Source organism: Aptenodytes forsteri, unplaced genomic scaffold, assembly GCF_000699145.1.
Source record: "Aptenodytes forsteri isolate BGI_AS27 unplaced genomic scaffold, ASM69914v1 Scaffold155, whole genome shotgun sequence".
Taxonomy (NCBI): Eukaryota; Metazoa; Chordata; class Aves; order Sphenisciformes; family Spheniscidae; genus Aptenodytes; species Aptenodytes forsteri.
The window spans coordinates 6666950-6679427 of NW_008794446.1; the positions used below are offsets into that span (position 1 = coordinate 6666950).

Below are 12478 nucleotides of genomic sequence, written 5' to 3' on the forward strand. Positions count from 1 at the left end.
GTCAGGTTGGACGGGGCTCTGAGCAACCTGATCTAGTTGAAGATGTTCCTGCCCACGGCAGGGGGGTTGGACTAGATGACCTTTAAAGGTCCCTTCCAACCCAAACTATTCTATGATTCTATGTAACTAACAAAATTCTTCTCCAACCAAGGTATACAAACATACTCTAATTGGGGGGTTGTTTCAGAACAAGGCCATGTAACTACCCCAGCGCTTCCCAGGGAAGCATGTTTTTCCACCCCCCAAAACAAAAATTTGCACTATTTATCACAGCAGTGGCTGTGAGAAAGCCACTGAGGACACGGGGAGAAGCCAAGAGGTTCCCTGCACTTTCTTCCTTCTGTCTTGCAGGGACTGAAGCAGAGCAGGCCACGCTGTCTGGGAGTAGTGTAGGGCATCTATCTGCAGAAGTCTAACATTTGCTGCCAGTTTGGCTGCAAAGCTGGTGAGAGACCCTTCTGTCTGTCTCCAGCTGAGGCTGCCCCAGGACACTTGTATTCACTAGCAAAAAGCTCTACATAGTGATGTGATAGCAGCATTTTGTGTCTTACCTACATGGACCCTTTTGAGTATAAGGTGCCTGAGGATAGTGCTGTGCATTGGATGGTATTGTGACCATCCAGAGTAAAGCACTGAAGGTGCACCCAGGTGCAGAAATCAAAAGCAGTGACATGTCTCTAGTGCTGCCTAGCATGAGTTACTGCTCCAAAAGCAGAGACAGAGAGGTCAGGCAGGACCACTGGGCAACTTTCCCCCCCGTCTCAGCACCACTTTGCCAGTGGCTCTGTGGAACAGCCCCATTTCAGCTGCGGCTTGGCGCATGCTGCCTGTGCTGCCCACAGGTTCCTGCTCACCTGCCTCCCTGTCCCCCCCTGCCTATTAGTGGTTATTAGTCAGTGGGTTATTTCCATCAGGATTAGTCAGGCATTACCATGAACCCATCTCCAAAGTGCTGGCAGCGGTGTGCCACAGCCAGCCATGCCAGGCAAAGCCAGGCAGCGCCTGCTCCACCGGCACAAACGGGTCCAGACAGGGCTTGTCCTCTGACACTGCAAAGGAAACAAAAGCTACAGGGAGAGAATAAAAACCTCTACCGACATCTCACAAGTGGAGTCCCCCAAGCACTCCTTTTTATTCCTTTTCCACTGTGCAGTCCCCAGTGGCCAATTGCTGGGTGAAGATAATTAACCCTTGATTAACACCAGTTTTATATATATGTGTGTGTATGCATATATATGTATTTTTTTCACTTGTTCTACTTTTAACTCCTACTCAACTGAAAACATGCACAATTAGCATGTTTGAGGTATCTCCTCTTGACACAAAAGGAAGAAGCAGCCTTTTTACTAAGCAGTTGGTTCTTCACCTACCATTTTCCCAGCTATGCTCCCACCTGAATTTGCTCAAACATCAGCCTTTCGCATTTCCTCTTAATACTCTTCTGCAGTGTCTTTGTGTCTGCTCTGCAGCCTCAGGATTTCAGGCAGGGTGAGGAGTTTGCTACTGCTCCCTTCCTGCCCCTCCAAATGCCATCGCTCCTGCTGCTCACTGCCTGCTTCCCTGGGGGTGAGTTACTCGCTCCCACTCCTCGCCCTGCAGGACAGGGTCTGAGAAAACCATCGTATTAGTGATAGGGTCAGCCCAGCAAGTTTTATGGCTTTCCTGGTTCTTCTCTCCTCCTGAGCCATATGGCTGTAGGGCACAAGCCCGGAGCAGCGAGACCCAGCCACACCCGGGAGAAGGGGGTGCACCTCAGAGGCAGAGGTTGACTAATTGCCCCATTGCAGTGAGGAAGGAGCTTGTGCAAGTGAGTCCACATCACAGAGGAAATCCTGCTGTGGGACCTGCGCTATCCAGGAGCACACAGCTAAAATGTGCAGAGTGGAAGACTGTACCGCCCGCCCCCACTCCCACCTCACACGCTGCCCACACCGGAAGCCCTCAGCGGGGCATTTCTCTCTGTTTTCTCGCAATACCCAGTATCCCCCATCGTCATCGCCACTCCAGCCAGCTCACACCCCAATGCCCCTTTGATGGGTGTGCGACTGCATCCAAAAACCAGCAGCAGCACAGTGAAGTGGTGCAGTACCCAGACAGACCGATGTCCACTCCGTGGGGTGGATCCATCATACAGCCACAGCACGGGGTACAGCACAGCACTCCCACTTTGCCCAGTGAATAGGCATGTCAGTATTCATTTCTGAATTTGCTTATCTTCTTCATTTATTATGTAGCCCAAGGCCTTATTTATTACCCATGCTATCCTCTGCACTGACTGCAAAGTACTGATTTTCCTCACAGGCTGTTCTTTTGTCGTCTCACCCCGATATCAGAGTGCATCACAAATACTAATTTTTTTCCTCCACGGCACCCTCATGTGATGGTAGTTCCCTGGTGTCCCCATCTAACAGCTGGGCACTGAGGCACAGGGAGATTAAAAACATCCCTTAGATCCTGTGCTAGGTGAGAGGTGGGTTTTGCTGGCAGACCTGAAGGGCACAGTGTGGTGAGTGTCGGCTCTGCAGTCACAGCAGTAGAGCGCTGATCACTGAGAGGTGTTGCGTGAGCAGAAAATGAGGGACACACTCTGGCACAGAGGTGGAAAGCTTGGATGAAATGATCTTCACATAGGCCCTGCGTAGCGTCCTCTGGTGACATCCAGTTACCCACAGGATGAGGAGGGGAAAGATATTCAGCTACTTTAAGGTTTCTGTTCCTACAGCACCTTACCTTTTCACTGCCTGTCTTTTAGCATCCATAGCAAATAAGCAGGGGGCCTACAGAAGGCAATTTTCTTCAGTTCACAAACCCCGATCCATTCCTTGGGCAGATCGACCACATGTGAGTGTCCTGCGGGTCCCATAGCAGCTGCATTATAGAGCCTTCATCGTAACGCTTGCAAGTAAAGGAGCACCTCTCGATTCTTACTACTCTGTTTTACCATGACTAGTAGCCCCCAATACCAAATCTTGTGCATTTCTATTTTAAAAGCAGTTTAGAAAGCCCTAAATGATGACAAAGCTTCTTTCTATTTTTCTCCTCCCAAGTAAAGAGTTTTGTTTGACTTGCAATAAAGTGTTTTTGATTCATATCCCTAAACTGTCAGGTTTTGATGAGTCCAAACCGGATTTTTTTCCAGGATACAGAATGAAAAGATTGAGTTGTTCTGACTGCTCTGGTCTCCAGCAGGAGCAAAGAAAAGACTGAACTTGCTCAATACAGGAAATCTAGCCAAGCTGTAATAATGATGAGGGAGGAGTGGCACTTTTCTAAGGACTATTCTTGGGCCATATTCTAACATATTTTGCAAATGTTGGGAAAGTAGTACCTCTGAAAGCCAGAACATCAGTCTTTCTGATGAGTGCTGGCTTCTTACCACTGTGCCACCACCAGGCACAAACAATAGATACATTTGTCCTAAATTCATTCTCAGAGACAGTTGCGAAAATAAACCATTTTCAGCTCAGCCTGAGATAAGCACTTGAAATGTTAGCCCAAATTACTGTTTTGAAGGCTAAGGTGGGAAGTGCCAAGCAACTTATAACTAGTGCAACTGATTTTGCCTCTAACACAAGAGGTCATTAGCATTTGGACAAGGTAGTTACATGACACTGCGTGGCGTATTGTTCATTCACAGGACAGAAATATTACTCTGCAAAATACACACAAGCACACACATATCTCAGTTATTTGAATGGGGGAAAAGGTTTTTCCTTGCCCATCCTTGATTTTGCAGGACGCTGCTATGAGCGTTTACTTGTCTGGAAGATGTGTATTGTATTGTGTATTGTATACCCACCCAAAAGTAACCCATGCTCAGGGGGTTACAACTCAGGTATGGAGACAAACACACACACGGGTTACTGGTAACACGTCTTCCCAACATTGGTAGACACAAAGCGCTGGGATACCATCAAGTACTGCAGCGCCATCCCAACTGTTGTTCAGGGCATCTGTGTGGTTCACCCATTCCCAGTTGATCCGATTGTGCCTATGTGCTGGCACCTGTCCTGAGCAGTTTCCCCGCCCCGTGATGAAGACCGCAGCACGAGGCCGTGCTGCAGGTCTGGAAACACCTCCATGCCCATGCAGAGTACGTGACAGACTACACCAGCATAACCCTTTCCATAACCTGCTCCCACCCTTGGGGTCCGCAGCCCAGAAAGGATCCCTTCCTCTCACATGCACTGTAGATCTGGAGTCCTAATCTGAAATTTCAGAGGCAGAACTTGCTAACCAGATTCCGCTTTTCAGCTGTTAGAACATACTGTACTGGCAGAAAGGCATTAGCCCAGTTTCCAGGGCCTCAGCGTGGTTTGGCCACAACAGTCCTCAGCAGAAACATGTCTGCTCTGAGTGTACTAGAGATACGAAAGTGGATTTTTTTTCTCCCTGTTTATGTCCAGGATGATTTACCCTCCAGAATTTGTCACTTTGGGCTACTCTCCTTTAGATGGCACTGTTACCACTTCCAGGAGGGACTGCTGCTGGTCACTTTGCTGAACAGGGCTGAAACTGGGCCAGGACTGTCATTATTACTGGGCTAACAAGCCAGACCAGGTCAGGAATGACCCAGGTCAGGGCGAGCCGTTCATGGTATTTGCTCTAAAAAGTCTTCATGCTATCATCTTCACGGTATCACTCCAACTTCCACCAGTCAGTTGTTCACGTTGGAGTATCCCTCACAGCACAAAGGTTGTATTGACATGATGAACAGCCAACATTAAGGACAAACTCAATCTGCTCCTCTTCAGAATAAGTTTGAAGTGGTTCCCAAAGTCAACAGGAGTCATGCGTGCATATCTGAGGGCCTTAACTAATTAACGTGCTAATTAAATAATAATTAGAAGCCATGCTGTCCACAGGCACTGCAATCATTACTTTTCATAACTAGCTAAATGCTTATGTCAGAACCACTGCTTTAATTTTTTCTGTCCACTGCCTCAGCCATCACCCGCTTCTATTGCCTAGGCTTTTTCCCAAGACAGCAAATTGGTTTAGCTGTCATTTAATGGGTCTGTATTAAGCACAGCTACATGTTATGCACTCCTTGATACCTATTCAATGAATCTTGCCTGCTAAGAGCATTTTCGGCTGAGAGAGAGAGATGATTCCAGGATACCATTCAGCAGTGGTCTGGAACAGCCAGAAAACAAATCCAACAAAACCCAAAGAAAATGGGTTAGCAATGCAGCAACCTTAAGGCTGCTATAGCAAGTGCTTAAAATTGGAAAGCACTCAAAGAAACTGCCGGTGTGGGCCAACACTCCTTACTACATATTGACACTCTCTTTCTTCAGCTAAACATGTCTGTTGGACCACTTGCATTGGTGCTTTCCCCAACTTTGGAGAGAGAACAGAAACAGTGTGAGCAAGATGAGAGCCACGGCCATGGGGAGACTCCTACTGGTGTGCAAAACACTGGTCCTTGGGTTACTTTTAAGACTCAGTCCAGTCCTCGCTGCCTGGGAGCACATTTTCCAACAGATTTCAGCTCCAATTCAGAGAAAAATCTATGTTTTGGACATTATTTTGGTGTGGTATAAGGAGAGAGAGAGAGACATACTAAAATTAAGCTATGGGTGACCATCAGCCCAAAGAGGCTCCCTAGCAGCAAAGTAGGATTGGGCCCTCTGCTAAGCAAAGTAGAACTGCCAGTTGAACAAATCAACCCCAAACTTCTCTGGAATAAGGCCCCACCTTGTTCCTGAACGAATATTATTCCCTTGCCAAACTGCAGTTCTACTCAGACCTCAACCATTTTGCCTGCAGGCTTCTCAGAAACAAACACACACAATTATTATTATTTTTATAATGGGAAAAGTTTCTTTTTCCATGCTGCCCTAACTCAAAGCCAGCCAATGCAATTTTGCTCAAGCTTTCAAAAAATAATGCCATCTCAGAAAATGTCTACAGATTGTATTTTCGAATGACACTCAGAAACTTGGAAGGCTGTGTCTATGTTGCAAGACAACAGACTGCCCAATTACACAATTGCTTGAGTAGTCCCGGATTATCCCACTACATGTAGGTTCTCAATTTAAGCATCCAATTTAAAAGTGCAGCAGCCTTAGGCCTCCCTGGAGGCCTCAGTTGAGACAGCAAGTACCTCAAGCAGAAATTCAGATCTTTGGTGCTGTAAATAGTCTTCTGGAAGTGCTCACCTGCCTCCATTCACTAAAAATGGAGCCTAAAGCAACCGTACTCCTAATGTAGGTACCACATCTGAGTACCTAATGGATAACTGTTGGGCTCATGCTGACTGTGCAGCTCGTCACCCAGGGAAGCCAGGGGTGTCCTTCCCTGGGAGAGGTCCATGTTACATGGCTCCCAGCAGCGAGCAGCAAGACACAAGTGTCTTGCACTGCACAGAACGGTGAAGTGCAGATATATATAGTCCAGGGTAACCAGGCAAGCCCAGAAGGGACTGACACTCAGGCTGAACACAGGTAAGCGAGTCCAGCAGTGGATCTGAAAAAAATCTACATCTAATCCTGCCCAAGCCTGAAGGCGCTTAAATTCCACAGGTATATTATTTTTTACCTCCAAGCCCTCCAGGCACTCAGAGGAGTATTACTGCAAACCCCCAGCTGGCCTGATAGTGCACAGGAGCTGGGAACAAGAGGCACAGCTATGCCCAGCTAGGACTTGGAGAGGACTCTATTAAATAAAGTCCCCTGAGGTGTTCAATTTAAGAGGCATTCTCAGGACAGATCTAACATGCACCAACAAGATGAGAGTCATCTCGAAGCTCAGCTGCAGCAGCTGTTCTCATTTAAGACATATCCAGAGGAGACGAAGGAGATATGCCCAAGCTTCCAGAATTCCTTCAGCAAATTGTGAATGAGGCATGAGGTGAAAAAATCTCTCCCCAGTGGACAACACATAGACAAAGCTGAGCAGACACTGCTCTGCCCTTTTTTGTTTCCCTCTGCTTTAATCAAGGACACTCCACAGTCGGCTCCAAACAAAAAAAAGCAAAAAAAAGCTTTACAAATGCCCATCAAGCCCAGAAATGTCAAGACTAAAGAAAAATAGATGGGGAAAATCCCCTGGGAAGATATTTAAAATATTTAGTACTTTTTAAAAATTCCCTACTTTTTTAGTTCAGTGAAGCTCCCCCCAGCAAGATCAGCTCCTGCTTCAGGAAAAGTGTGAACTACGGTATTTGTTCAAAAGGTAACCTTTCCCGCTAATATAAAAAAATAACTGAATAAAGTATTTCAGAATTTGTAAAGACTGTTTGAATCTGTGTTTTGTTTTTTGGTTTCTTTCTCCCATTTAATGCTGAAAGTTTACTCTCGTCTCTTCCAAAAGTAGACAAACAGGCAATCAAGGATATTATCCAAACCTTGGGTCCTACTGCTGGTGATTGTCTGCCTGTTTTACAAAGTAGTTGGGACACCAGCTTAACCTGGGATGGTACAAAATACATGGGCATCAGGTGAACCAGGTCTGGACCTCGGAGCCCAGCTAGATTTCCCAGATCACTAAACGGCTTTTGAAACAAGCAGTACCTACAAGCCCTTCATGGCTACTGTGGTTGTCTTTTAAATGTTACTCATTTTGTCTCAGGTTTAGTGAATAAATAAGCTTCTCTAATTATTGACAACATTTTCTTTATGTTCTCTATACCTGCTGAATGTAATCTCCTAAATGCTGAGATAATATTATTCTAAGTTCTGTGGGAATTGGGACCTCTGTAACAGGGACCACTCTGCCTGATCTGTGGTGAACAGGAACAGTAGATAAGTACTGTGAGAAAGCAAATCTTTTCCTTCATCCAACACCTTTGGTTGACTAAATGCATGGATTGTTTTTGCTTTTGTTTGCAAGTATCAATATCTCAGTTACATTTTCCATTCCAGCTGTAGCGGTCAGGGACTGGGACTTCTAAGTTTCTGCATCTGCTTCACTCCTAAAAACATCCTGAAACCCCTCCGTGCTTGTGACAAATGCTTCAGTCACAACTCTTCCTCTTCCAAGTTCCTGAACTTTGATTTTCAAATACATGGCATCAAATAATAATTCCCCCCTCATAATAACTGTTGCTAAGAAATTACATGCTTTGCTCCCAAGAACAAAGTTTCGACGACTGTGGAATAAATTTGGGCAAGTGACTGGTGTAAAGGCAAAATATCTTTCCAATGGTAAGAAGTACCCATTGCACTTACCTGCCTGAAAAAGTGCTGTGTTGTTATAGCAAAGACATTGAAGCCACAGCTGGCCCTTTTAAGCTCATCTCGAATATTGCTTAATTGCTGGGACTGCTCGTCACACTTTTCCTTCAATCTCTGGACGAACTGCTTTTCAGCGTCTCGACTCTCTCCTGGTTTGGGGGAGAATCCATTCTTTGGGGTGGTTGGCCTTTGCTTGGGATGTCCTACAAAGGAGAGAAGAAAAGACCATCAGGGTCACTTACTTTATATCTATGGACATGACCTTTATGTGTTTCTAAGGCCTTTGGGACTCAGTCCTATAAAAGGAAAAAGAGTCTGTAGCATTCACACAGATCTGTAATGACTTTCAAAAAAAGCAAGAGCACAGCGAGATTTGTTTCCCTAGGGGCCAAAGCTCAAAGCTTTGTAACAGTCATCTCATCTCAGGCTCTGAGCCTGAAGGTCTGCTACAAGTTGAGACAAGTTCTTGTCTTACTGAGAACTGAGGTCGTTAGAGGAAGGATTCATCTCACTTTTGTTAGACATCTACAAGAACAGAGGTCTGCATCTTGACGTGTGATGCTGAACTCTCCTGAATGGCAGTGAGAGAAACGGGCACTTCCAGGTTGAGATTCAGCTTATCCTATTGTGGATGTGGAAAACAGTTGGATGACATTTACACTCTACACACAATTTCTTTGGCCACCTGAATCCCAAGCTTGGTGACTTGACAGAGGTGCCAGATTTACTTTGCCTTTGCAGATCTCCTTTTGCCTCCAAATGGGACAATGTGGGGCTGGAGCTGTCCTTCCCTGAATGCAAACACAGCATGGGTTGCTTGCTATTGGGATATCACTATTTCTTCTTATCAACAATACTGCAGTCTACCTTGCCAGTTCCCCTTGCTCTCCCCTTTATACCACTTCTAAAGTTGCAGCACAAACCAGATATGTACAGAAATGCCACCAGGTACCACGTAATGCTGACTGGTTACACCACTGGCTCTGCATGGCTGCTCTCTCTGCACCATCGGTCACATCAGAATCACTATATGTTCTGCCTGCAGAAACAGGTCCAGACAGACTCTGGCTCCTCTGATGTGCTCCAAGTTGGCTTGAAGCAAGCCTGATCCTGTATAAAGATGTGAAACCACTAGTGTAGCTTGTCTTTAGGATATCAGCTCAACTACAGTGTCATATTCACATGAATGGCACAAGAACCGAAGCTTACTCATGATAAACCACTTCAGGAGAGTGAGGCTTTCATCCTAAATTAAGTTCATATCCTGCTTGAGTCAACTATCCACTTCTCTGGATATACTCAGTTACGAGGATGAAGCAAGAAGGGGTAGTGTTCTGGTAGTGTCACGTTGCTCAAGCCACTGCTTGGACAATCTGTTTTGTCTTTATGTTCTTAGCTTTCTGAGAACTCTCCTCTGCAAACATTTACGGCCAGCTGGACAACAACTTTGCACAGCTTACTGATTCTTTTTGCTACCCTGACTCTTTCCTCAGCTGATGCTTTTTAGCTCATTCCTGAATACTGGCCAGGAATCTCTGGTTCTCTTCCTCAGCTCCTCCCACTAGTCTCAAGCTTTTAGCCTAGGGGCTGCAGTCAGTAAGAAAGAGGGAGAAAATAGAGTCAGGCACCTTGTTCTCATGTGTTACTAGAGATGGTGGACATTGGTCTGGATACAGATGAAAAATGAACATTTCTGTGTTAGCAGAAAGGGTTGGGTATGCAAGAATCTGAAAAAAGGATATCTTGTAGTTTTGTAGTCTTGTAATATACAGTTCCTGAAAAATAATAAAGAAAAATGTCTCCAACCAGTCCTCAGCAATGAATGTAACAGGGGACAGTATTCTACCATGGATATTACCTACCCCTTTCCTAAAAACCAGAAGAATCCTTCCACAGAGATGCATCTGATGGTATGAGTTTGAGCCAATTTGTGAAGTAGAGCATTGTTCCAGAGGTAATTCTGGCAGATGTGCTTTAGATATTTTAGATCTTTAAGACCTTGGCCTGGGTGTGCAAGTGGATCCTTAGGGCACTTTTACTAGATCAGGCAGGGAAGCAGTATGGCTTTGTTAGAGCAATACCCCAGGAGCATATTCCTACTTTTTCAGATCCCCAGCTTGTGTGGAGCGTATCTTCCAACTTGCTTGACTATGTTCTGGCTCCAGGCTAAGCTTACAGGGAGCTAGCTCCAGCAGAGATTCTCTCTCATGTCTCCAAGTATCTCATGCTGCAACTGCAAAGAGCCACAAGTGCAAAACAGCCTTTGAAGCTCTTTGTGCCCATGATTTGCAAAGAGGAATACCAGGTTTCGTAACATGTCAAGACTAACTTAATGATGTTGCAAGACCTAAATAATACAATACGGGATGTTAGACAGGACTTCCTGTCATTGAGAGAGTTCCACCAGCATAGCTGTTGCCCTCTATCCATTTTCATGTCAGTTAAAGCCTGTACACCTTTCTCTGCAGGAATGATATTTTCTTACAGATTCTTTCATTCATTTAAAGGGGCTCTTAACTGGGCAGTAAGTATTATCACAAAATAAGAAATTCATAAAAGCAACAGCCATAAATATCTGTCTTTTTAGTATAAAAGTCTTGGGTTGTTTAGGCAGCATGGTGATGTTACAACAGAAGACATAGGGAGAAGTGTAGGCGGAAGCCCTTGAAATCAGTCTAGTTTTAATTAAAACCGAAACCCATCAGGTTGTTGTGTCTTATATCTTTCTACCTTTCCTGTTCACTGGAACATTTGAAGTGCACATCTCTATGTTGTCCTTGTCAGCATTATAAGCTGTCCTTGTAAATTAAACTGTGCTATTCTCCTCAGGGACAATCTGAATTTCTTGGTTCATTTGGGTCTGAAAAGCAGCTTACTAAGCTTATTCTGCCATTGATGTCTCTCTTCTGTTGCTCTGCACAAAACAGGGTATATATTAATGATGCTGGCCCTGATCCTGAATGTCGTTTTTGCTGATGGTGGGACCAGGGGGGCAGACCCACTGTACGCTGAAATCACTGAACCCCTTTGATCCGCTTCAAAACTCCCAGGTCTTTTTTATCTACCTGAGTGTTTGAACTAAGGAGACATAACAAGTATATACTCATAATTAACACAGTCCATGAGGATTTAGATGGGGAATGCAATTTATTTGCCTTTTAACTGTCCAATTTCCAACATTTTGGTAAGGAAAGTGAGGAAATTACTTTAAGAGGATTGATAACAAGCAATCTGTAGAGTGACAGGTGTCAGAAACAGATGGCACCATGGCACCATCCTGCAATGGGGTGGAAGGAGAGCACCTGCATCCATGTCCACCTGCTCCTATACACAGATTTCAGGAATGGTATTGCATCAATAGATAAAATTGAGATCTGTACAAGGCTCTGCATCTCAAAACTCCCTTGCAAGTCTTCAGGAGGACTGATCCAAATTCTAAAGATTAGATTCAAGGCTAAAAAAAAATTTGTATGACAGTCAAAAACCAGCGCTGATTAAAAGGAACTGCATGTGAAGAGGCCAGTAACAGAGGGAAAACAACCTAGAAACAGCACTCAGAAATTTTAGAGCCTGTTCCATGGCAACATGTAGCTGTGGTGGAGTTACCTGGGGGACACAAGCTTTCCTATCACAAAGTGTAAATGCTGCACGAGTTTGTGATCCTGATGGAGGAAAGGCTGTGCTACTGCCCCTTAGCCCCAGCTACACCCACTCCTTATCCTGTTTAATGGCTGCTTTGATTATTTTGTGAAATCGTTAAATAGGTGAAAAGATTGTCTGTCTTCATTGCTTTGTTATTGCTGTTGTTATTTCAAATAATGCTAAAGGCTACTCTAAAAAAAACAAATGAAGATGAGGTTTATTTTCCTATTTGATCCTTACAGTGATGAACAATTTTAGGTTGCCATAATTTCAGACAACCAAGCTTAAGAAATCCTAAATCAGTCTGATGGAGAGAGGGCAGTTACTCAACCTCTCAGGAGACTGAAGAAACCTTTGAGGCCCCACGAATTGGATATGCCAAAAATTTAAGCCTTGAAAATCATTAAGTTACCTGTGGAAACGCAGGCCTCCTTAAGACAATACAAATACACAGTACAAATATGCCTATGTTTCATTTTGCTTTCTAATTCTAGTGGAAGCAAATCAGCTGTGCTGTAACATGCTGCTACAGCCACAATCAGTGCTGGTGCTTAAACTGGACTCCCACTGTTATAAACGCTGGTGAGCTGCTGGCCTGGCACTCTCCGCAACAAATTTTTCTTTGGATCTCTCTTGGTGATCTCATCAGGTGCAAA

General features: G+C 44.8%; 1 protein-coding gene across 1 annotated transcript in view; it reads right to left on the minus strand.

Moving 5' to 3' along the window:
* MTUS2 (microtubule associated tumor suppressor candidate 2) overlaps positions 1-12478 on the minus strand; it is a 208560-nt gene that overhangs the window by 52630 nt on the left and 143452 nt on the right. The window contains exon 6 of the mRNA XM_009290220.1: positions 8175-8383. Coding sequence (XP_009288495.1) covers positions 8175-8383 — 209 coding nt within the window. The remainder of the gene's footprint in view (positions 1-8174; positions 8384-12478) is intronic.